Here is a 26,773-nt window from a genome sequence, read left to right as displayed (position 1 = left end):
ATTCTCCCATTGTGATTAAATGGACACCTAGTGTCCTAGGCTGTAGGTGTCCCGTGTGTCCTGCTGTAGGGGACGGTTTTGTATATTTTGAAAAACACAAAGCTGGCTTGAATATAAATATAATGTGAGATAAATATTTCCCCAGCTAAAAACTTCAGTAAGTTCTCATGTGTTGTATAAATGAATGTTAAGCCCATGTATGAGTGTGTTTAAGAATTTACACACAAGTGTAAACATCTGTCCCAGTCCAGCAAGGAACCTCCTTTTGGAGTGGAGACAGATGGAGAGTGTGTGTCTCACACAATAGACAGTGCTGTCAGTTATCTTCCGAAAATAACCTTCATTCTATGGCCTTATATGTGCAGGGACTCCAGACTGCTTCTAGGGAGGCATCATGTATCACACAATGCAGACTGCTGTCTCATTGTGTTCACTGTCGTGGGGAGGAGGGCTCTTTCACTCCATTAGCTCACCATGCACCTCATTCAGATTAACCATGAGTGCCTACTCTACCTCTTTACCTTCTTGGACAAGGACAGTCGCAAGAGAGTATCCCTCACGTGCCGCCGGCTCCGAGAGGTGTTCCTAGATTCTCACCTGTGGTCTGTGCTCCACTTTAGCTCCCCATGCCAGCTTAGGAGGGACAATTTTGTGCTGGGGCCCTCGCTGCACTACCTGTCTGTGTGTTGGCACTCCAGCAGGGTCAAAGTGTGCAACATTGAGGACTGGATGAAGAGCACATTTCAGAAGGACATCTGTAGCAAACATGAAAGTCTGGTTAGCGCATTGTTGGACCAAGTCTGCCTGACGTGAGTGTTTAAATACTTTTGGACTGTTTGGAGTGTTTAACTGTTAACTAAGATAATTTTAACTTCACATGATATCCAATGTTACCTTTGTTTATGATAATGTTCTCTGACATATATAGAGTATTGAGCATTGTGCAAGATGTGAACACATTCTGGAATATTTTAGGTGGATACTGATGAAGAAAGTATTTTTTCCATCTCTTCATAAACAGAGTGACTAAGTTCAGTTGAGTTCTGGATTTAATAAGTATTATCGATCTGCAGATTGGGAGAGAGAACCAGACCTTCGACAATAAATGACAACACAACACCAGGCGTAGGTCTCAATCATGTCTCTCTCCGCTCTGAAGGCCGGAGGACCATCTTTTACAGGGCATAAGAATGTAAAAATAGATAGTGGCAATCAGGCAGGGATGACATTACAACAGTCTGACACATAGACACAATCTACTCTTAATAGCAAGCTTACATGAGAACATACTAACTAGTATCCAATGATGCAAAGTAATTGAACAGTGTAGTATTTGTAGTAAGACAAGGTCATTTCAGTCATGTGCTGGATGCAGCTTTTGACTTCAGCTCAGCTCGTGACTCGGGGTTGTCTGTCACTCAAACTACAGCACACAGAAACTTCCTGCTCCCTCTTAATAGACCTTTCACACAACTTCCGTATTTTTGACCGGAAATATGCAATCGTCATGGTAATCTTCTTCCTCTCAGTAGACTATAATGCTTTAGTAAGGTAGTCTATATCCTGTTGTGGAAATGTTGGTCATATGCATAGATGTATGTGTATGAAATCTATAATCTTTTATGTTCATTAGTAAAAGACAGGAAGGGAAGATAATTAAGTTGAGTTCAAAGGAATGTGAGGTGCTGATGGCTCTGTGGGCAGCTTGCCCTGGGGGATGGGTGAAGCATTTTATATGGCCTTCTGTCCTCTGGTCACTGTAAGGGGTCAATGAGACAGTTGCTCTGAACTTTGGCTAGAAGGACTGTGTCCTGTTTCATTGTTTGTGTTAATTAAAAGTATTGTTTGAAGATGGTCACACAAAGGACAGTTGACCATTTGACTGGTCAACTCCTGTGGCTTTATTATCTACTGCCCTGGAGAGAGATGCCACATCAAAGAACTTTGGGACACTTGGTATTGTTTCAAACTGTCACTAAGTTGAGTTAGCCAATCACAGAGTTTGCTACATTGATTGATTGACCTTATAGAATCTCAAGTTTATATAAGGCAGTGCATGTGTGATAGTTCTCTATCACTCTTACGAATGATCTGTGTGGATGGCACCTCCTTCATTGAGACTGATCAGCAAAGCTTTGTTTAATCATATGTAATTGTATAGTCTAAATAAATTGTATTGAAACCGCCATCTTTGACTATATTCAAATCTACACAGTCCAGCAAGAATTTTCTTTGACAATCCTCTATAATATACAAAGAATTATGTCTAAGTGGATGACGCTAATGATTTGTCATTCTAGTTTAAAGCTCAGTAACAGCTAGCCTGATCGCTCTCACTTACCTTGATACTTATGGACAAATTTCTTGTGGAAAAATGTGTACCCTTTATTGTGTGTTTTCTTTTTGGTGACAGAGTTTTCCTCCAAGAGTCTTGTAACGTCGGCAAATGTAATATTTGGCAAATGCATTCGACATGGACCGCTGCAGGCGGCTGACTTGAAACAGTGAATTCTGGTTAGACTTTTTGTCCGATTTGAGACGGCGCCGAGGCTGGGTCACTGTGACGTAGCCATCAAAGTACCGTGAGATTGATTCGAGAACTGCCGACTGTGTAGCTGAATGCATTTTCCCAAGAGCAACTGCATGGGTTCTAATGACGACACAGCTATTTCATGATTGGCCAGACTCACACACAACAACTTTGACGTGTGTTTTGTCATTATTCTGACACCTTAAATTTCGCCAATGCTCAAATCCGGACCAAACTGTTTGATTGAATAAAGAATTTGTTGAAGAAAGGGTTTTAGTACGCCTCTTCACTTACGGAAAGACTAAGTTTAATTATAAGTAAGTAAAGTGAGCAAACAGCACTTGATTGGCCATGACTGACGTCAACGCAGCAAACCACGAGAAGCAGGAATGTCCGACTTTAAGGAGTCGTTTTTACTACTACTCTCGCCAGTCGTTTCATGCAGCCGCAGTCCATGTCGAACGCACCTTCTGATTCATTTTCTCCTGTTGACGCTTGACAGGAAGTCCGCTTCCACAACTATTACGTATCTCCGGTTATTGTGTGAAAGGTCTATACCACTCTGCTTTAAAAAGTCAATTATGTTTACCTCTGGGCCAAAAGAGAGATTCTTGACTTGGTTTGCCAAAGTTTGCTAAATGAATGTCTATGTAAACAAAACCTACAGTTTGATCAATATGAAGAGCTTTTTAAAGGAGTCATTGATTGCAAAATCAATTTTTTAGCTTGTCATAATTGAATAATGACAGTTCGGTGGGTAAAATGGACATATATTGAACCTCAAAGTCCATTGACACTTCTTTCCTATCTAAATCTCACAACTTAAAACTGCAGCTGTAAAACGATCGGTGGCAAAAAAGCTGAATTTGTGACATCACAAATGTAGCATTACCTTTGTCACGTCCCAACATTTACATACAAACCAGCCCTCTGATGTTCTGGCCCAGGATCTCACACACTAGTTTACTGTGCGCTGCTCTGTGTACTTACAAGGAAATTACAAAGGAGAAAGTTTGGAAATTTTTCAAGGATATTGCCAGTTTAACTTTTTAATACCAAACATATAACTCAATATAGCTGCAAGCAGCGATGCGGGTTCCTCCGCAAAATGGCAAAATATTATAAAAATGTACTATGTAGAAGGTCGAGACTTGGACAACAAGAGAGCAAATCGACTACATGTTTGGCCAACAACAATAGGCTGAAAGGGGATTTGAACTCATGAGCATAATGTTACAAGTCTGTCTTTCTATCCTCTCTGCTACACATCAACTGTTGAGATTTTTTGATTAGAAATGGCAGAGTATTACCTTTGGTCAGCTTTGGGACAAAGTTTATGGAACTGTTGACATTTAAATTTCAAATTGCATGAAATTGCACATGGTACTACTTCAGAATGATGTGATCTCGAGTCAATAAGGTTTGAAAAACCATCGGTCAAAATGATATTTGATTTATTGTGACCAAGATATTGAGGCAATGTGTACATTTAAATAAATACACCTCTTTCAGCCATTTTGTGTTGCATTTCTTATTCCATTTCACCCTACTTAAAAGACACATCAGCCCACACACAACTTCAATGAATGCTGTTTCCCTCTCTCCCAGTGCAGGTCATGCCAAGGCAGAAATGCTTGGTGGCCGCATGAAGTTAAAAAAATGCCTCCCACATTGAAGACATTAACCGCAATACCGCTTACAGTATTTCTCAAAGATGGCTTGATGACCGTTTATAGTGACTGGCCCTGAGAAGATCTTTTTCCAGGAAAGCAGTCAATCCACCATCATTTACAGCCCGTGGGTAACTAGGTTCAGACACGTCCCACATCTCACTGAGTGCAAGTGAGGCACATGAGAGATAGATGGCCAACTCTGACCAACAAAATCATATTAACTGATAAACATTAACATTACAAACATCTAACTGAACGAAAACAACCTCTGAAATCTCTCGCATGGCTGTTTCTCCAACTATTCTCCACAAGTCTTTGCGTTTTTTGACCAGCCGCACTGCATGCTGGGTACCCAAGAGCGCTAACACTGATTATCTAGCTGTGCTCCGACTGCGTGATATGACGAGATGCTAGTGACGCTAAGGTATCGGGGTCTCCTGCATTTGACAAGTTCTTCCCGATTAGCAAGCTATTTTTCCAAATGTTTTGTCAGCGATTGAACGGTAATGCAAGCTTGGCTAAACTGGTTTTCATAGCAACAGAAATCAACAAATCAGATCAGTCGAACTTTATTCAGAAAGGGGGGGATAGCGGAAACATTAAAAGTGTAGGGTACAGTAAAAGTGAAATGGAACGCGTCTTTCTGCCTTGAAGCTGCTTGCGCACCATCATCAAGACCCCATGTATATGTCAAAATAACAACCAAGCTAACAATTTCGCCAAATCTGACTGCAGCTTTGTATACCATATGTACTGTGTTATGGTTGTTTGAGTTAAACAACTTGCTTAATAAATTAAATGGCTGTTAAATGTCAAATCCAACTATAAATGTATAAAAGAGAGTTCCAATCAAATCTGAATTATTTTTTTAACCAGAGGTTTAAAAGACAACCTTTGCCTAAACTGACAGGCACCAACTCAGAGAACTAAGCTTCAACATCCATTTACACATTTAGTCTCTATTTTTTACTCTACTCTTAAGGCATAACTATGTTTAACTTAATGTCTGCCCCTCTCTGTCATCAACTGTCTCTGGAGTGGGGGCTTCACAGGGTGTCTACAGGTGTAAACAAGTTAAATTTAAGACTTTTTATGACCTTTTAATACCACTTCCAAATGAAATTAAAGACCAAATTTACGATGGAAATACAAATCAAAAGTGGAAATATACATTCATCTTTCCAAACACTGATGTCTGTTCAATATGAACAGTATGGTAAAATGACAACAAGGCAAATGTGTGAGATGAACTGATGTGGAGCACCAATCATCCAAGAAGCAGTACTTCTCTTGAGTGGTTTTTATTCAGATGACTAATCATTGGATTCAGGTCAAAGATATATAACTTGAACTGGTTTAATTACTTAAGACACTAAAAGTCAGCCGCTTGGCATACTAGGACATGGAATGGATTTAACATTAACTTAACTTAACTTACATCAAAGTAAAAAATGCTGGTTTGTCCTTTTTCGTAAATTGTCCTCAAAAAAGCAGTCTGCAGAGCTACTGTGTCTGTGGGGTGACTGTCTGTCTCTGGAGGGCTGGCAGGCAGGGGCCAGCAGGGCCTGCAGGCAGGCAGTCAGGGCAGGCCAGCTGGATGAAGCTGTCCTGGGGTCAGGGCTGAAGAGAAGCTGTCCAGCTAGAGGGGGGAAGTCCAGCAAGGGATCTGTTTTTCTCTCAGCATCCTCTGTTGAGCAGGCCTCTGCATGACCCTCCAGACCTGTAAAAGTGAAGAAAGGATCCATGTCAGTTGTGAAAAATGAAGCTTTTTACATCTACACTTGACATAAACTACAGTTTTGACTGTAAAATGCAGTGGCATTACTTGAACTTGAATCCAAATGTGTTGACCTGATGGAGACCCGGCCATGCAAAGTCACTCAAAACATTTGGCTCGATTCCAGGCTCTGGCAAAAGTATTTAGCTCTAAACTGGTCAATATACACATCTGACCAAAGACCAGCTCGACCTTTGCCTGTAAACAGTGATTCTGACTGTCAGAGACCTTTAAATAGGCTGACCGAATGAAACTAGCCTGGCTAACGTAGGTCGCTTTCTCAGGAAAATGACAAATGAAATAGGTTTGTTTTAAAAGATCCTATATACTGGCTATCTGCAGCAGACTCTTGTCTAGAAAAAGCAGCCCTCCCTGACGTTTTAGGAGTAGAATTTAGTGAATTACGATATTGTTTACACACTGCAAGTGAGTGAGCGAGCCGAGTCTGTCTCTGAGGCTAAGTCAAAACAATGTACCCCCGGGACGCAGTCTCACTCCACTTGTAAGTTTTCCACAAATCACAAAAATAATCGGAGCATCTGGCTAAAATCACAATTCCCACATCTCCTAAAGGCTGCCCTCGTCTAAATTTTTGGTGTCGACCGAACTGTGAAATGGTGAACTTATGAACATGACGCGACCAAAACATGGCTGCCGCCTAAGCCTATGCGGTCTCCGTGGCACATATGCTTATTACAAAAATGTTCACGGCCCAAATCAAAATTCTGAGCCAACAGGTCTGTGGGGAATCACTTGTTCTCCTTAAAGCTGCCCTCCTCTACCTTTTTGATTAATTCGCCGAGATGCTACATCTGTGGATGTGATGCTAGTTACGGAGTTCCCGACTTAATGCGAGTGCGCAACACGCGTTTATTTGAGTGCAAAATAGTTTTTTGAGCTTCATGTAAAATAAACAGCCGTTTTTCAATTGGTAAAACCTTGTCTAATGAAGTTGATGTCTTTTTGTCTCTTAATGCTTAATGCTTCCCACCCTTACGTTTCTTAACCTGGTTTTCCAAATTATAAACATTTAAAACTGAAAGCATGCAGCCAAGGAGCTCTCCACCTTTAATACTCATTTAAAAAGTATTTGATAAATCGACTATAAAAGCATCATAGAATGTAAAGTAAAGTAACAGCTAGCTGGCATCAGTTACTTGTAAAATGCATCTCAATTTAGCTTACACCTAACATATTTGATTGTGCTAACATTAGCAACTAGAGAGGGTACAATTTCTGGGGAAATTGTAGGGTGTGCTTGCTTGCGTCGGTTGCAGGTGGGTCCGTTTTCCCTTCTAGTGATATTTTCAAGCATTTAGCCTACTCATATTGCATAATTCATTAAGAACACCCTTTGAAACAAGCTACTGTAACAACGTTGTCACGCAGTATTTCAGATGGAATTGCGGTTCAAATAGTACCGTCTGCTAACTGAACATAAGCCCCCCAAAACGTAAATAAGTTCGATATTAATTTAGGGGGACATGGCTAATTCAAAAGCAGTTTGCTAGAGGCAAGCTAGCTGCCGTTGCTATCCACACTTCACTGATTGTTTGAAAGCGCCAGAAATGAGAATGTTTCTTTTGTAAGGGATAATGTATAGAACGCCGGTCATTATCGGGAAAATAAGCTCCGACAGGACAAACAGCAGAAGCCCTGAAGGGGCTCATTTTCCCAATAATGACCGGCGTTCTATGCATTATCCCGCTTATTACACGGCTACTTGCCAACAAAAATAACTTAACACAGTGTGTCTTTTTACAATGTATTTGTTACCATTCGTATTGTTGATCAGTAGAGAAATAGTTCGCCAAAGACGTTGAACTTCATAGACTTTGAACATTCTTTAGGCTTCAAATCAGCTGACGTCGCTAAGCAACAGAGTACGCTGGGGTTGAAAAGTTACCGGACTACTTGCGGAGTGCTACGAAAGACGTGAATCCGAGGCAAAAAGGCCACTTCCCTTGACAGCGGTCAAATGAGCATAGCAACGGTCAAATCAGAAAATTGTTCACCGCAGAACTTTGGGAAGCTCCATTCAACTGAATGGAGCATTCTACAGCATTACAGAACAGCCATGGGCGTCAGCAGCATTTTGAGAGTGGGGGGGACACATTATGCGGGGGGGGTCTGGGGGTTTCTCCCCTAGAATCTTTTACCATAGTTGTTATACATATACTGAGGGGCTGGACATAAAAATATTTTGAAAACTAAACTTTCCATTAAGCAATGGGACATCTTCAACTACCTGTCACCTTTCAGCACTCACCTCAGCAACAGAGCTGTCTCCACTGCCCCTGCATGCTGCCCCTGCCTCTGACTCACTTTCAATCTCTACCACCTATATCAGGAGACATGGAGATGCACGGAGCATTCTTTCATATTGATAATAATAAGCTTAATGTAGATTTTTCATATGAAGATTTCTGAGACGTAAATCATGTTATCGGCATATACAATTCACAATTGGTATAGGTTTAGTAGCCTAATAATTATGTAGGCTACATAAAAAAATTGCATCTCCCTAAAGCATGACTGGACAGTTCAGAAATTATAACATTTGTGTTCAAACCTGTAGTCTTTTCCACAGATCACATCCTTAGGATGTAAGCTTTCAGAAAAACATGGTTTAGGTGGTTGAATCAGTTTCCCTAAATAGCACAGCCCAAAAAAGTATCAGCCATATAGCTTACTCCATTTACCAATACCGAATTTATTATGCATACTAATATGGAGAGATGGACGTGTCTCTTGTCTCATTAGATAACATCCTGAGGGTATAAGCTTTCAGAGGATATATGGTTTTAATGGTTGAATCAGTTTTGCCTTCATGTTACAGACTAATATGTAGCAATACAATTCTGCGAATTGCCAAAATTACAAGTTGAGCAACCTTATTTAAATTGGAAGACAATTCTGAAATAAAGTTTTTTTTGTTTTTTTATTCTTCTTTTTTTCAGTCGTTACAAAAACTACCATGTTGGCTAAGGTTAACTCCAGATTAGCTCACGGTTGTTTAGGCAATAAAAAAAAAACACCAGCAATTTATTTTGTAGTTAATTGGAAAAAACATCCTTGTCATCTCTTTTTGCCTGAAACAGACGCCTAGGTCTGAACACAGCTAAAAGCACAACATATTTCAGACCCAGATTAAGTGCTAGATGTAGGTAAAAAGCTTTCTTATCTAGCTAGCAACAATCATAATGTTTGCACGAAGGATCTTTGTGACTTAACTAATGCTAATATAGTCAGAGAATGTCTCATAAGGGTGCTTTGGCCACTGAAGGGAAAACTGGGCAACTTTGACTTACTTTCCTCTTCCTCGAAAAAACCATCCTTATGTCCATCTCATCTGTGGAACAGTCATGTCTGAAGTGCTAGCTACAAGCGCGATGCGTCGATCAAAGAGTATGGGAGTTGAATCTGCGTGCGTGATGCTGTTTTTCTAGAAAACGTGGAGTGGAATTCTATTGCTATAGGTATTCTCCCTACTGATAAAGTGGAACGGATTTGATTGTGAAGCAATGGAAAGACCGCTGGACTAGTAAACCAGTCATTCACTAATATTTTGATCACAAATGTGATCCCCCCCCAAAAAAACGGCGATGCCCATGACTGTAGCCTACTACTACACACTGCAAGTGGGCGAGCCGAGACTCTGAGGCTAACGTCAACCCAAAACGCCGTCTCACTCAAATTCCAAGTTTTACACAAATACAAAAAATATGCTGACCCGCTGGCTGTCTTCACAATAGCCATATATCAACACTGCTCTCCATTTGGATGAAGAATTGACCCTGGTACGAAATTAAGAAAAGACTCATCAGACGCAGATCGACAACACTGTTGTCGACGAGTGTCAACACTCGTTGACAACACTGTTGTTGCTGCCGCAATCGTCATTGGAGGAGGCTGACGGGGCTTTCACGTAGCAAACAAATCAGCGTTTTTACAGCAACCTACATTAAAATCTCACCACCTGGATGTCTTCACAATAGTCATATCGTCATAACATTTCCCTCTTTCAGTTTTTTTGTGTAAAATTGAACTACAAAATTTGCTACGAAAATACTACTATGACGCTTTCTAGCATGGCTGCCTAAAAGATTAAGCGGTCTCACGGGCGACCCGCACTCGCTCAATTTGCAAAGACTTTAACAACCTAAATCAAAAATCCGAGATTGCAGTTCCATTCGAAATCGCTTTTTTCAACAAAGCCAAATGGTTGGGATCTTTTGGGGGTGGTATTTTTCACTCGTACTCCAAGCTCCAATTTGCGTGCTAGAACGTCTTTATCACGATGTATCCATGCGTCGTTGCTAACGTGTGTTGACGTGGTGACGTAGCTAGCACAGATTACCCTTCGTCGACTAAAGGCACTTTGTCGCCACAAAAACGCTGTAACCTCCTAAACTGTGCAACGGAACGTAAATCCCAATACAAGCAACGCAATCGAGACCAAAACGAACATTTTGACACAGCCGTTGTCAGTGTAGTCCAAATATTGACTGAGCCTTAGGGGGGCAAAAATAAAAATAACTAGAAAAGGCTGTTCCTGCGAAACAGCAGTGAGAATGCTGAAAACCTGAATGGGGATAGCTGACCATGCTAAAAAAGCTGAAAATAGTGAACATTTAGTAGAAAGTTATCCACCTTATTCCTAGCTCCCATGATCCATTTCTTGGATTATGGGCGCGACTTCCGGAGCCGGCGATTGTCATGGTAACGCTCATAAATAGTCATTGCGAAAAGCTCATTCTGATGCGAAATAAAACATGTGGGAACACAGCCTGTTACACCTGAAACGGGACAATTTGATCATACCTCTGCCTTCTACTATCGAGGGATGGGAGGACGACCTGAAAAGGTGGCCTCAAATAAAGTACACTAGCATATTTACCTACTTTATTAACTCTGTTGCTACGGACGGTGAATCGATGGATAACCTGAAAAGCTCTGAGTCTTATCAGTACTGTAGCTACCTCCAAAGCAATAAAGTTGGTCGCAATTTAATAAAGAAGGTGGGACACAACCTTGTTGTGCAGGCAAAGCCTAGTCAGAGCCTCAAAGTCCCACATCATAGGTCTTGGGTTTTAGTTTCATCGTCAGGTGAAATACAAACGGCTGCAGCACCCCATGGGTGCTCATGTGTTGCTGGACCAGGGCACTACTAACCAACAACAATTCCTATATTAACCCTTGCATCCCACCTTTACTGGCAGTACTGCAATTAAATCTGTGGAGGTCTTTCTTAGCCCAAACACAAAGTAGGATGCGGATTTCCTCCGTCTGCTTTTTGTCCACAAAATGAAATGAGTACACATACTAGATAGTGTTTTGGGTGGTCTCTTCAAGGCTAGGTTTTTTCAGCTACATTCTTTTGTAGTCCTCATCTGTTTGCAGGCGATGGTAACAGTACCGTTTGTCACAATAACAATCCCTTTTTGTTGTGGGTGTGTTCAACACACTGTCATTGAAGCCACAGATTTAGCTAAATCTGGTTGTTACTGTAGTAAAGCCGCGAACAGCGCAACAGGTAGCCTACCAGAGCTCCGCAATGACATTTTATAACAATATTAATAACAATATAAATGACAACATATGTTTAAAAACAAACCAGTTTTAGTTATATTACAGTTGAAATTACTTTAGAAAGAATCACTGTTGACGGCTGGCTGGGACTAACGGACTAACGTATAGCAAACAGCAACTTCCGCTACTCACCGGAAGTTTCACCCATAATCATTTCTACAGTAGACCCCCTGAGAATAAGGTGGATAAGCTGAATGTCTTGTGAACATTCTAAAGGTTGAATGGTGTCTCCAGCTGAAAGTATGCTGAAGTAGTTAAGTTTGAAAGAGGAAGAAGCTTCTTTATTGATTTGAAAGGATCAACCATTAGGCCTACTTTTAAATTTACATTTCCATTTAGCAGACGGATGGAAATGGAGAATAATTTGCACAAAAACCTTAATATTTTAAAAAGTATAAAAGTGAGAAATACCAAAACACATAGCACACATCTCCTGAAGGAGCTGAACGTTTTTTTTTATTGCTGAAAATACAGAAATGAGAAAAATACCCAAAAGCTGAAATACATAAAAAAAATGTGTGAGTCACACAGAAGAGGCAGTGTGGAAGCCACGGTGATGGTGCAGCTATGATTGCTAAAGCGCTGAGGGCAGAGAATAACAGAAATGAAGTTAGAATCCAAACCTCAAACAAGTTAACCTAGACGCAAAACTATACGTCCAATCCAAAAAATGAGGATATTTTCCGAGACCCAAGACTCTGCCGAAACCAGAGATGTCATTTATATGTCTGTGCGGTCAGAAATACGACTCTACCGGCAGTTTAAAAACACGTCTACTTTCGAAATTCTCTGACGAATTTTACCCACCTCTCCATTGAAGTTAGTGAGAGAATTTGAAAGGCTGCTCTCGCTTCAAGGCTCAAAGCTGAAAATCTGTAAATGTGAGCTCTTTAATAGTTATATTGGCTGAAAGAGGACAAGTCTTCCTACATTTTAAGGTATAACTTGTTTCTGTAAGTTAAACTATATGAACGTCAGAGGAATTAGTTCGACAATTTAGTTGAATATCAGAAAAAGAGCAGACATCAGAAAAATCAAGAAGGAGCAAATTGTTTCATGTATTGGAAACTGTCACGATTCCAAATTGGCTGAATATTTGAAAAAGGCTGAATCATTTGGGAATGGCTGAATGTCTTGTGAACATTTTAAAGGTTTAATGGTGTCTCTAGCTGAAAGTATGATGATGAAGTAGTTAAGTTTGAAAGAGGAGGAATCTTTTTAATGATTTGAAAGGATTTACCATAACTTTTAATGGGAGAATAATTTGCACAACAACCTTAATTCTTTAAAAGTATAAAAGTGAGAAATACCAAAAGTCATAGCCAACATCTCTTGAAGGAGCTGAACGTTTTGATACCAGAATTGTAGGAATCGGTGAAAGTATGCAGGACTAGTTAAAGGCCAAAAAACGGCGGAAGAACTAAGTTGATATAACTAAAAAAGGCTGTTCCTGCGAAGCAGCAGTGTTAATGCTGAAAACCTGAATGGGGATAGCTGACCATGCTAAAAAAGCTGAACATTTTGAAAAAAAAATCAAAGTTATAAGCTGAAGTTTCAAAGCGCCCGAAAGGCATTTTAAATAGGGGCTGGAGCTGGACGAAGGCATAAAACTACAGGAAAGAGAAGAAAAATGCAAAACAAAGTGAAAACATTCTGAAAGAAGAGAAACAATGCATAAACATTTGAAAATTTAGCGTTTTTTTTTTTTGCTGGAGTTTCAAAAGGCCTGAAATGTATGTTAGAAAGGACCTGCAGCAAGATGAAGGCTGAAAGTACAGAAAAGAGAAAAAAAAATCAAAGGTACTGGCAGTTGGAAGATACTGCTGTGAAAGGTATTTTTGAAAGGACCTGGAGCAAGATGAAGGCAGAAAACAGAAGAAAAGAAAAATAAAACAACTAAACAAAAAGGGGAACATTTCTGAAAGATGAGCTGCAGGAAAATGTGAAAACTTAATAGAAACCCAGTTGCTTTAATCTGGGCTGAAAGAGGACAAGTCTTCCCACATTTTAAGGTATAACTTGTTTCTGTAAGTTAAACTATATGAACGTCAGAGGAATTAGTTTGACAATTTAGTTGAATATCAGAAAAAGAGCAGACATCAGAAAAATCAAGAAGGAGCAAATTGTTTCATGCATTGGAAACTGTCACGATTCCAAATTGGCTGAATATTTGAAAAAGGCTGAATCATTTGGGAATAGCTGAATGTCTTGTGAACATTTTAAAGGTTTAATGGTGTCTCTAGCTGAAAGTATGATGATGAAGTAGTTAAGTTTGAAAGAGGAGGAATCTTTTTAATGATTTGAAAGGATTTACCATAACTTTTAATGGGAGAATAATTTGCACAAAAACCTTAATTCTTTAAAAGTATAAAAGTGAGAAATACCAAAAGTCATAGCCAACATCTCTTGAAGGAGCTGAACGTTTTGATACCAGAATTGTAGGAATCGGTGAAAGTATGCAGGACTAGTTAAAGGCCAAAAAACGGCGGAAGAACTAAGAAGTTGATATAACTAAAAAAGGCTGTTCCTGCGAAACAGCAGTGTTAATGCTGAAAACCTGAATGGGGATAGCTGACCATGCTAAAAAAGCTGAACATTTTGAAAAAAAAATCAAAGTTATAAGCTGAAGTTTCAAAGCGCCCGAAAGGCATTTTAAATAGGGGCTGGAGCTGGACGAAGGCATAAAACTACAGGAAAGAGAAGAAAAATGCAAAACAAAGTGAAAACATTCTGAAAGAAGAGAAACAATGCATAAACATTTGAAAATTTAGCGGGTTTTTTTTGCTGGAGTTTCAAAAGGCCTGAAATGTATGTTAGAAAGGACCTGCAGCAAGATGAAGGCAGAAAGTACAGACAAGAGAAAAAAAATCAAAAGTACTGGCAGTTGGAAGATACTGCTGTGAAAGGTATTTTTGAAAGGACCTGGAGCAAGATGAAGGCAGAAAACAGAAGAAAAGAAAAAGAAAAAAACTAAACAAAAAGGGGAACATTTCTGAAAGATGAGCTGCGGGAAAATGTGAAAACTTAATAGAAACCCAGTTGCTTTAATCTGGGTTGAACGAATTTGAAGGTAAGAGGACAACACTGGAATGACTTGAACTTGCTGGAAAATTGTAGCAACCGTTGGTCATTGGCAACAGACTGGCAACATTTCTAATGTCCTGTTCAGACACTTAATGACATCAAAATAATAATTCATAGTGCAGGGTTGCCGATGTTGTCGTTGTCCCTGGTGAGTTTTTTATACGTAAATAACAAGATCATGCTACATGTAACCAGCGGATCATTTCTTGCAAGTGTGTCAAAGTGGTATGTATTAACAACGTAGGCTTGAATAATAATCGAAGGCGTGAAGCTAGAGAGGATGCAATGGAAGATTTCCTACGTAAGCTATAGATCTACAACTTCAAATTGAAAACAGAGAAGATATTTAGAGTAAAGACAAGTTACTTTACAAATGTGTTCAATATCTTAAATTAAAAGTAAAAGCTTTCCAGTTACGAAGCGTCTGTTCGTAGGATTAACGCCAGCTGCAGCAAACACTTAGAGTTACCCCAGCCCTGGTTTGGCTGTTCGTGACGGTCAGCTATGACAGTCGAGCCTCGATTTTGGCAGATTTCTGTCAAACTTGCAAAAATAATAACGATCCTAGCTAGATTATGTACACTTTAAGCTCAATGTACATACCTTGTTCAGGCAATTTGGTCGATTGTGGAAAAAAAGTCTATACGTTTTTAGTTATGGAGAGCCATCGTGCTAGCTCGATTATGAGAAATGTAGCAAGAATCCAAACCTCAAACAAGTTAACCTAGACGCAAAACTGTACGTCCAATCCCAAAAATAAGGATATTTTCCGAGACCCAAGACTCTGCCGAAACCATTGATATCCTTGATGTGTCTGTGCGGTCAGAAATACAACTCTTTTGGCAGTTTCCAAAACGTTACCCAATTCTGCTTTCATGGTGCGTGTCTGTTTGGTTGCCACGGTGATGGTGCAGCTGTGATCGCTAACGAGCTGGGCAGAGAGAATAACCAACATTTACCTAGCATCCACACCTCAAACAAGTTAACTTAGACACAAAACTATACGTCCAATCCAAAAAATTAGGATATTTTCCGAGACCCAAGGATCTCCCGAAACCAGACATGTCCGTTATATGTCTGTGCGGTCAGAAAAACAACTCTACCGGCAGTTTTAATATCGTCTTCCTTTCGGCCTTTTCTGACAAATTTTACCCACTTCTCCATTGAAGTTAGTGAGAGAATTTGAAAGGCTGCTCTCGCTTCAAGACTCATGACTGAAAATCTGTAAATGTGAGCTCTTTAGTAGTTACATTGGCTGAAAGAGGACAAGTTTTCCTACATTTTAAGGTATAACTTGTTTCTGTAAGTTAAACTATATGAACGTCAGAGGAATTTGTTTGACAATTTAGTTGAATATCAGAAAAAGAGCAGCCAGCAGTGTGCCACGCTGCAGGCTGCTCAATCATAAAATCAGCATTTTTCTTTTTATTTGTGTAAAACTTGGAATTTGAGTGAGACTGCGTCTTGTTTTGAAGTTAGCCTCTGAGTCACAGACTCGGCTCGCCCACTGGCAGTGCATATCTATGGTGTGTAGTAGTAGGTTGACTATTGTGAAGACAGCCAGGTGGTGAGATTTTAATGTAGGTTGTTGTAAAAACTTAGATTTGTTTGCTACGTGAGAGCCCCGTCAGCCTCCATTGACGATTGCGGCAGCAACAACAGTGTTGTCAACGACTGTTGACACTCGTCTGATGAGTATTTTCTTAATTTCGTACCAGGGTCAATTCTACATCCAAATAGAGAGCAGTGTTTTCAAGATATGGCGATTGTGTAAACAGCCAGCGGGTCAGCATATTTTTGTTATTTGTGTAAAACTTGGAATTTGAGTGAGTGAGTCTTGTTTTGACGTAAGCCTCTAAGTCACAGACTCGGCTCTCCCACTGGCAGTGTGTAGCATATCTATGGTGTGTAGTAGTAGGTTACAGTACTGTCTTCAATGCCATAGCTATGGCTAAACTTTATTAGCTCTATGTCTAATTACACGGCTGTTCTTAATGCTGTAGAATGCTCCATTCACTTGAATGGGGCTTCCCAACGTTCTGCGGTGAACAATTTTCTCATATTAGACCGTTGCTATGCATATTTGACCGCTGTCAAGGGAAGTGGCCTTTTTGCCTCGGATTCACGTCTTTCGTAGCACTCCGCAAGTAGTCCGGCACACAGTGTTAAGTTATCTTTGTTGGCAAGTAGCCGTGTAATAAGCGGGATAATGTATAGAACGCCGGTCATTCAGTGGCCGACATGTGCAAACGCGCTGCAAACTAAGAAAACACATGCATAGACAAAACACAAGAAAATGAAGAAAACATCTTCATTAATTTGACAACATGTGCAGTATTCAGCAAACACGCTGCAAATACACATTGCAAAAACGAAAGCACGCAAACCAAAAACGCTGCATCTAGTTTTCACAACAGAAGTTTTCCAGGCCTCTAGGGGGAGAGCCAAGTGGAACATATAGATTTTCGGCCACATGGAGCGAGAGAAAGAGAGAGCATATGAAAAGTTTGGACCAACATCGAAGTAAGTCTTTTGAAAAACTGTCAAAGAGGAGGGGCACATGTAAAAATGAATACTAATCTTTTTATGTTGCTTCTTTACTTCGATTTTGGTCCTATTCAAAACAAACATTTCCTGCCCTCTCTGGTTCTAAAATCACGCTCTTTTACTTAGCGCTCCAACTTGGAGCACTTCAGTTGTGTTATCTGGATGCAGCGTTTTTCTGTTTGCATTTGTTTTCGGGGTTTGTGTGTTTTCCTTTTTGCAGCGCGTTTCTATATTTGCAGCGTGTTTATGTATTTGGTTGTGTTGTGTGTATTTGCAGCGCGTTTCTATATTTGCAGCGCGTTTGCTGAATTCTGCGCATGTGTGGTCAAATACATGTTCTCTTAATTTGCTTGTGTATTGTCAATTTGCTTGTACTTTGTCTATTTGTAGCGTGTTTGCACATGTCAGCCACCGTAATTATCCCTTACAAAAGAAACGTTCTCATTTCCGGCGTTTTCAAACAATCAGTAATGTGTGGATAGCAACCAGACCAGACCCCCACCCCTCGCCCCTCGGCTTGAAGCAACGGCCCCGGTGGATGTAGGTGGTATTGCATTTACGGTTAGGTTCCCGTGTCCTTCGGTCGTTTTTATTCTATTTACTCCAGTCAACATGTACAAACCTATCTCCCCCAATAATTTTTGATCGATTGTCGAACCTGGCTCATACTACTAGCTTTTTCATAGAATAATTTTTCCTGATTTTTGCTAAGTTTGAAACCAATCCGAAATGGGTAAACTAGCACCCCATTTATTTGCCTACGTCAATAAAAGTTGCCTGCAAATGTGCTCGCGGATACAAACAGGGCACGAGCACAAAAGTTCACATTGGCCGATAGCCGATTTACATTGAGCTGAATGAGGCATAGACTTATATTGAATGAGCACAGGGAGAAATGGCTTGAGTTGCCTGCCTTGTTGTTGCAAGTTTAGCAAATCGTTGTCACACATACATGAAATGTTGTTAATATAGTTTAGTCCCGTTATTTTGAAACAGATTTGATTTTTCGTAAAAACGCTCATGACATGATGGCAAATATATTATGTTAAGCGCGAGCATAGATTGTTGACATGTCTATCTGGAGCAAAGACGAAGATTAATACTTTAACTGTTAACCACAATAGGAAATGATATATATTTAAATAATTTTAGTCTTGCCTTCAGAAGCTTTTGTTAAACACACCCATTATATTTTTTTGATTGTGTCATCAAGCCAGACTGCTTTTGTGGGACAATGGTATGAGGGGCCGTTTAGGAAATAATTCAGACTGTCCTTACATAAACACATATGAAACACATACACATATGTAACGTTCACACGCATTCACTCTACTGAAAACTTGCATTCACATATGTGAAATGCTCGCATCGACATATATTAAATGCATTCACTTTTACATGTGAAAGGTTCACACACGCATTCACACTACTAAAAACTCACATCCACATAGGTGAAATGCTGACATCGACACATATGAAATGCATTCACTTTCACATGTGAAAAGTTCACACACGCATTCATACTACTGAAAACTCACATCCACATATGTGAAAAGACACTCACACACTCATATATGAAACACTCAAGTTTTATAAGGATGAGTAGGAAGCTTTGAGAATGTAAGTGTGCGAGAACATTTTCACCAAATCCGGAAGTAATTTCAGTATATCCGGAAGTTTAGCAAAGGCCGCATCTTCACAACCATTGCTCTTGAGCTGGCTAAAATATGGATTCTCAAACTTTGTTCTTTTTTCTTTTACTCCAGCCATTGCTAGGTGTTAGTAGTAATGAGAAAGACCTGATACAGTTATTCACTGAAGCACTGCGTTGCATTGAAGCAATTCAGAGGGAGAGGGACGATGTTGCCCTTGAAAGACTATATAGACAGCTGGACGACCACACTCGGACCGTCAGCGCCATTCTAAGTGTACTTAGTTTTGTCGAAGAGACACACGGGGGTAGCATTACCGCGGTGGAGTCAGTCTACAGGTGCCTCCGAAATGTGTTAAATTATGACACGAGAGAGGTGTCTTCTGCTGTAACACCGGCTCCTCCACTTACAAGAAGTAATCGGCCGGGTCGCCCTCGATATGACATTTCATCTGCACAAATCCAGCACTGCTTGGCCCTGGGCATGAACTGGCAAAGAATTTCTCGATGTCTTTGCATTGGCCGACGAACGCTTTATAACCACAGAGAGCGTCTCGGAGTTGAGCCAATTTCCTACTCTGTCATCTCCGATGCGGCACTTAACATTCTTATCAGACAGATTTTACAGAATACCCCAAACGCAGGTGAAGCTTATATCATAGGGAGTGCGTTCTCGAAGTTTACGTATCCAACGGTGGCGGGTACGAATGAGCTTACAAGTGGTTGACCCTATTGGACGCTCCTTACGACGACGCTTTGCCATAAGACGAAGGGTGTACACCATCCAGTGTCCTAACGAGTTATGGTAAGAGTAATAATTTAACAAAATGTTTACGCTAATCTGAGGTTTCTATTTGCAGGCATTTGGACGGTAACCATAAATTAGTGAGATGGCGCCTGGTCTTTCACGGCTGTGTGGACGGATATAGTAGAACCATTATGTATCTCAGGTGCTTAGACAACAACAGGGCGGCAAATGTTCTGGCCCTTTTTCAAGAGGCAGTACAACATTTTGGTTTACCATCCAGGATAAGATGCAACCATGGAATGGAAAATTTTATGGTGGCCAGATTTATGCTGGACCAGAGAGGACTAGGCAGAAAAAGTGTCATTACAGGACGTAGTGTACACAATCAAAGGATAGAGAGGCTTTGGGCTGAATTTAATCGTGTGGTATCTTTCCACTACAGCAATCTTTTCACCTATATGGAGGACCAAGGGATTTTAGATTCTCTTTGTGAACTTCACTTGTTTTGCCTGCACTATATTTACATACCGCATATTGAGAGGGCTGCAGCAGAGTTTAGAAACCAGTGGACCCACCATGGACTGTCTACCCAAGGAGGGCAAACACCTCTCCAACTGTGGCAAGCAGGTGTTATCCACCATGCAGGATCAGACAACATTGCAATCACTAGCATTTTTGATCTGAATGAGAGTTATGGAACTGATCCAGATGGACCACTACCTGAGCTGGAAACAACAAATAATGTCAACATTCCAGAAAATACAATTTTTATTAATGATATAAGTATGAAATTAACTCGACAATCGTTTAACCCGTTTGAAGACGATGGTAACCATGGTATTAATTTGTTTTTAGCACTTCTTAGTTTGCTTTTGAGGCTGTTAAATGAAACAAATTAGATTAAAGGCTAAACAATACATACTGTTACATAGATTTTGCAACATAATGCCCCTTTGTTATGACTTGGAAAACCTTTCAGTGCCAATTCAAAACTTGAATTAAATAGCCTAATAACAGAATTTGTTCAACTCCTTCATTTTCTTTTGAGACAGTTAAATGAAACAAACATGCATAATGTTATAAAGAGCATAGCCACATTTCAGCAAACTATTGCCATCAAAATGCCTATTTTTGATCCTTACTGCATACCAAACCCCTGTGTGTTGGCGATAGCAAAATCCATGTTGGTCTTGAACGCTTCATAGGCACTGTGCAGAGGAATTCGCAAACAATTTACACAGGTATTGGCCATTGGGAAGCGTGCAGCTGAGACACCATGTGTAGAATTGAAAACTGTCTGTTCATCATGTAGAAACTCAATGGATGGTTGAGGGCTAAAGCCAATAGGAGGGATCTCACTAGCTCCTGTTGCAAAGGTCAGAATCTTCCCCAGCTTTGTAGGTCCTTCTTCATCTAATAAAACACACAATGTTCAGTACCCACAAAGCATTATTTTACAAAAAAATTCCAGCACCACTAATAATCTCATAAATTACTCAAATCAATAATGCAAGAACAGTTTAAGTATATTTACAAAACAAAGATTATTTATTTAGCAATTTCAACTTGCCTTCTGCATCTTGTAAGTAGTCCCGCCAGTAGGCAGTGACATTGTTCTCTGCCATACGTCTGTTACTCCCAGACTCGGAGAACTGAATCTGAAAGAGGTCATCCAGGATGTCTGCCGTGAGTTGTCTCGTCTTGTGGCAGAGCAAGGGACAGAAGGCATCTGGATGTTGCTGGAGTTGCTCCAGAACAGCCAGAGTTTTCATTCCTTCACGAAACCTATAAATTAATTAATAGGATCACAGCAACACAGTCTTTGTGATGGATAAGTCTCAGTATATTTACTATAATACGTCATAAATAATCCACTACCATGGTGAAAGACAAGGAGCAAGAAATTCATTTAAAACTAACCTTTCAAATGGTCCTCGGACTCTGTTGATGACTTGAAACATTAAGATGTCTTCAAGTAACATTTCCTTGTCATTTACAGTCTTCATTGGTCGAAGACATCCAGAGTTAGTCAGGTAGTCCAAAAGAGGCTCTATCGCACTGTTTAACTCTGTCATAGTTGCTGATTCAAAAATCTAAAATTTTGAAGAAAGAATAAAAATGTACTGAGACATGAAACCTTTTAAGTACAACATTCTCCTTCTGAAATGGTACATTTGACTGGTGGTGTACATTATTATATAGTATATTATAATATATATATTATATTACATAGCCGATGAAAATCTACGCTAATCCTGTGACGAGGGTTGTAAGATGATCTTTTAAAGCCTCTTATGGTGCCATCCAGCACAGCAGATCGATTGATGTTAAACTTGCTGGTTGCATTCACATTTATTTGTGCTGCCAAGTCATTCAGTAGTTTAGTCACTGGCACATTCTCTGTGCATCCAGCTCCACTGTACAAAGTAAATGTAGCAAAAATGTCAATGAATGGTTAACAAAGTCTCCATTCTTGATACTTAGATACATCACCACAATTGTATCATAAAATTAACACAAAATGGACAAATCTATAGTTTTGTAAACTAAATTGGATACAAAATGAGGTAAGTGCACATGTGTTAGTGAGAAAATAAATCTGTACTTCAAATCCTACAGTGCTGCTCAATCTAAAATATTACACTGATTTCAACTCACATTTGATCTTCAAGACTGGCTTGTATGGCTTGATTGAATTCCTCATCCGAGTCTTCAGACATTTCTGTCATCGCTGTCATAACTCCCAAGTATGTGTTGTAGTCTGTATCATCTGAGACTGCTTCATGACTTGCTGATGGCCTAGGTGTTGCAGTGACTTGTGTTGAGACCAAGGTATCTGCATGTGAAGTAGAAGGCTTGTGATTGTCCATCACTGGTGATACGGCATCAATATCAGGTTGTTGCATGTTATTGACATTTTCTTCTTCCCTCATGTCATCAACTGGAATGCAATCCACATCTGAATCTTCAAGCTATTAAAAAGCACACACCAAAATTATTATACATATTATTTGTATGTTTTATATTATGTTAACTTAAATATATTAATATTTCCTTACTTCAATAGGTCTTGATGGCCTGATGTACAGAGCCTTCAATCTGTACACTTTTTGTATCATACTCCCGTTTAGCTCCTGTCCTTCAGTTAGTGTTGGGACAACCAGTTTATTGCCACAAGCCATAAGGAATTGCATGCTGTGTTGAAATAGTGCAGGGGTCGGCAACAGGCGGCCCGCGGGCCAATTGTGGCCCGCCAGCGATTTTATTTGGCCCGTCAAAATATTTCCAATGATATATTTTTTATAACGTTTTTTTCCCCGTCGACTTTTATTTTGAAACCGGAAACTGGGTATGGTGTCATTAGATGTTGTCGACTTCATGCAGCGCCGGCGTCGCCTGCAGCCCGGTTGACTTGAAGTAACCAATGGAATTCTCAGCTTCAAGGCAGCCGGCTGTCGGCGCTGCCGTCGCTGCATGAAGTCGAATACACTTATTGACTTTTCTGAAGTATTTTTTCGCCATGTCATCGCTACCATATGATCGCTACACCTCACGGCTGACAGATCGCCTGAGGTGAAAGCACAGTTATGGTTAGTAATCATGGGCAGCGCTCTCTATGGCAGCGCTAGGAAGGGGCTAGCAGGTGCTTCAGCACCCCCAAGAAAGACCAAAGCACCCCGATAGCACCCCCCACGACATTGCTTATTAATTTATAGTTTCAGGCCCGGAATGGCCATCGGGAGAATAGGGAGAATTCACGGTGGGCCGCTTTGCCCGCTTCTAAATTGGGCCAGAAGATCGCCTGCTTTCTCTTTGTTTTTTTCACACACCGAATAACAGGATATGCCTTAAGTTTGTTAAGTTACTGTGTGACTGAAAAGTAAGCTAATAGGCTACATTATGTTTTAATCTAATTAAGCGCATGATCAGACCGTGCATTAAAAAGTGCAGTTCAGTTGTCGCGCATGTTTCTCAAACACAAACCATAATTTATTGTTGTGGAGGGAGTTAGCTAGATTAAGCTGAAGCGAAAAAAATAAAATGGAAGGGATAAGATCCCAGGAGGAACTGAAAAAGCCAGGTAAAAAATTAAATTTTTGCTCGCATTAATGTGAAGTTCCGATTTCACCTCACATTAAAACCTTGACTAGGTCCTAGTAATCCTATTCTCACTTGATGACAGTTTTATGTGCACCAACGATGACGACCCACCACGTTGGGATGACAGTGACGACCATGTTGATACAGTTCGTTAACAGACCACCAATGGGCTCATGCACATGGTTTATTATCGTTAGCTATTTGTAGTAGACCTACCCATTCTCCATATAGGCCTAGTTGTTGCGAGTGCACGTATCGCAAGGGCACCTATCGCAGCGTCTAAATAGGCAGTAACCCAGACTCTGGCCCGCCGTCTAGTGGCGAGGAAAAATACTGGCCCGTGGCCCAAGTTACTTGCCGACCCCTGAAATAGTGTATAAGACAGTTGAGTTTTTCCCCAAAAAAATCTTTCCATATACATCAACAAAACATCTCTAATCAAATACTTTTTGTAAAAAAAAAAAATTGTAATTTGGCCACAGAGAAGCGAAAGCAAAAAAATCTTCACACGATCAAATTCCAAAACCCAGCTTTCTTTCCTTTTTCTAGACCTGTGTTTTATCACTCAGTGTAACCCACTATAATGAACATTTTAAAATGTTCATTATAGTTAAAAGCTATTTTGCTCCTATTCCTTTAAAATTGCAACCAGCTGCACATTCAGACGTTTTTTTTCTGCTCCCGTCTTTCAAGGCTGAGATTTGCTTTTCTATCAGCAGATGTTGTAGGCCTATAGTTAGAGAAACCGGCTTGGTGCTTCTGGTGTTAAATGTACAGAGCCCCGTCAAAAAAGACGGGAGTAAAATGGAGTGATATTACCTGACATCAGCTGGAATCTTTCCTTTGAATGCCTGCCTTATTCTCTCTTTCACCATTTCACTGTCCCAAGCTTTGACAAGTTCAAAAGCATTCAAAATGTGCCCCTTCGCATGAAGTCTCTGCTTACTACTTTGCTTCACAACCACATTGTCACTAGGGTTAGGAAGTAGTATGACATCCTTGTGGTATGTTTGGTGGGGAGTTTTTTAAAACCTGGAGACCACAAGCAGATTTTAGATTAAATTACATTTTATTGAACCTGTGTTTCAGAAAGTTGCTTACACGGTTTGTCCTGCTTGCTACTTCTGTTCTGTAGCCTACAGTAGCTAGAATATCTTTAAAGAGCAGCCAGTGAAATACTGAATTGGATTGCTGGCTAGCGTGTTAATTTTGCAAGCTAGCTAGAGGCTAAGACAGTAAACTAGTTAGCAAATGAGTTAGACATAGACTGGAATCGATGTAATATATTTATATGTGATAACTGGAACTTTTGGGGTTTACCTTTGCCGTGGCCTTGATCCCCAGCGGTTATAATGAAGCCTTGTATTGTAACGGGCAGAATCGGCAACTTGAAGTGGAGCAGTTGACTCTTGCTGAGTTGGTGCTGCGGCTTGAGGTCTTGCCGTTCCTCGAATGCCAGGTCGAAACAGGAATCTAAGCTCTGTTTCAGCGGACTGAGTTGCATGTGAGGGCGAACGTGGTGCAGTGGAATTGATGTTAATTGATGTTGCGATATTGTTGATCACATCGGGGGATGATAATATTTGGCTCAACAAGCCTACCTCTTCGTTCACCACACGACCGCGGTTTAAATCGTCCATGATTAACTGATCGTAAACGCGCGCGGAAATCTGAAATTACGGACATACTGAACTGACTTCCGAATATGCCGAATTGACATCCGGATATACTGAAATGACTTCCGGATATAGTGAAAATGTTCTCGCACACTTACATTCTCAAAGCTTCCTACTCATCCTTATAAAACTTGAGTGTTTCATATATGAGTGTGTGAGTGTCTTTTCTCATATGTGAATGTGAGTTTTCAGTAGTATGAATGCGTGCGTGAACTTTTCACATGTGAAAGTGAATGCATTTCATATGTGTCGATGTCAGCATTTCACCTATGTGGATGCACATTTTCAGTAGTGTGAATGCGTGCGTGAACCTTTCACATGTGAAAATGAATGCATTTCATATGTGTTGATGCGAGCATTTCACCTATGTGGATGTGAGTTTTCAGTAGTGTGAATGCGTGTGTGAACCTTTCACATGTAAAAGTGAATGCATTTCATATATGTCGATGCGAGCATTTCACATATGTGAATGCGAGTTTTCAGTAGAGTGAATGCGTGTGAACGTTACATATGTGTATGTGTTTCATGTGTGTTTATGTAAGGACAGTCTGAATTATTTCCTAAACGGCCCCTCATACAATGAAGGTCCCCAGTGACTGTTTCACCCCCACTTACATCTGATGGAAACGTCTTGATTGACGTCATATGATTCTATGAATATGCCCCTTTCAAAGGCAAATGTTCAATAAAGTATATTTAAGACACACTTTTCGAGCTTTTATTTATTACATTATTAACACGTCTTGTTAGATCACGTTATATCCATTAATAGACGTTTGGTTTTCTAGGTTGAACATATAAAACACAGGTCACATTTCGACACTGATGTGAAATTGAAGGCAGTGTGAATTTCGTGCCATTTTTTTAATATAAAGTTGACAGTAAGCTATGGTAAGTCTGCATTATGGAAGATTTCGGTTACCAAAATAACTATTAAGCTTTCTTTGCCTGGCGAGAACAACGACGGAGCTGTTCATATTAACAGTTTATTTCATCCGATACAATGCGTTGGAAATCATACTCATATCACGAAGAAAAAAAAGCAACATATGTGATGAGTTTCATCTAGAATAGCCATATATTTAGCCCTTTAGCCTATTTCTAAAAAACAAGTGAAAGGAATACTATACAGTGACAGAATACATTTCCGTTAAGTTTGCATCATGTGTCTGATTCTTATCGTACCCCATTCTGACCATAGATTCTGCAACTGCAATGCCTTTGCTCACACGCTTGTAACCATATAAATCTATGCTCGCGACTGGTTGTCGCAAAGTATGACGTGTACAGCTAGTTGCAAGCGTACACGAGGTCTCGGATCTAGGGAAAAAAAGAGCCACTGTTTAAAGCTAGACCGAAAGACACGGAAGTGGAAAGATGGCCGCGTCCAGTCT

The 26,773-nt window shown here is 40.2% G+C and overlaps 2 protein-coding genes across 2 annotated transcripts in view; one reads left to right on the top strand and one right to left on the bottom strand.

Annotated features, from left to right (window-relative positions):
- The first annotated feature begins 367 nt into the window (after positions 1-367).
- Positions 368-26,773, top strand: part of fbxl22 (F-box and leucine-rich repeat protein 22) — a 29,389-nt gene continuing 2,983 nt past the window's right edge. The window contains exon 1 of the mRNA XM_047034621.1: positions 368-809. Coding sequence (XP_046890577.1) covers positions 475-809 — 335 coding nt within the window. The 5' untranslated portion in view covers positions 368-474. The remainder of the gene's footprint in view (positions 810-26,773) is intronic.
- Positions 19,673-26,038, bottom strand: LOC124477083 (G2/M phase-specific E3 ubiquitin-protein ligase-like). The gene is made up of 6 exons (XM_047034619.1): positions 24,523-26,038; positions 22,261-22,574; positions 21,953-22,019; positions 21,523-21,695; positions 21,173-21,387; positions 19,673-21,015 (listed from the first exon to the last, which is right to left on the bottom strand). Exons 2-6 carry the CDS (start codon positions 22,533-22,535, stop codon positions 20,741-20,743), a joined length of 1,005 nt encoding a protein of 334 aa, XP_046890575.1. The 5' UTR covers positions 22,536-22,574; positions 24,523-26,038; the 3' UTR covers positions 19,673-20,740.

This window comes from Hypomesus transpacificus, chromosome 14 (assembly GCF_021917145.1).
Source record: "Hypomesus transpacificus isolate Combined female chromosome 14, fHypTra1, whole genome shotgun sequence".
Classification (NCBI taxonomy): domain Eukaryota; kingdom Metazoa; phylum Chordata; class Actinopteri; order Osmeriformes; family Osmeridae; genus Hypomesus; species Hypomesus transpacificus.
Note: the sequence above shows the minus strand (reverse complement) of the source record. Positions and strands in the feature narration are given on the sequence as shown.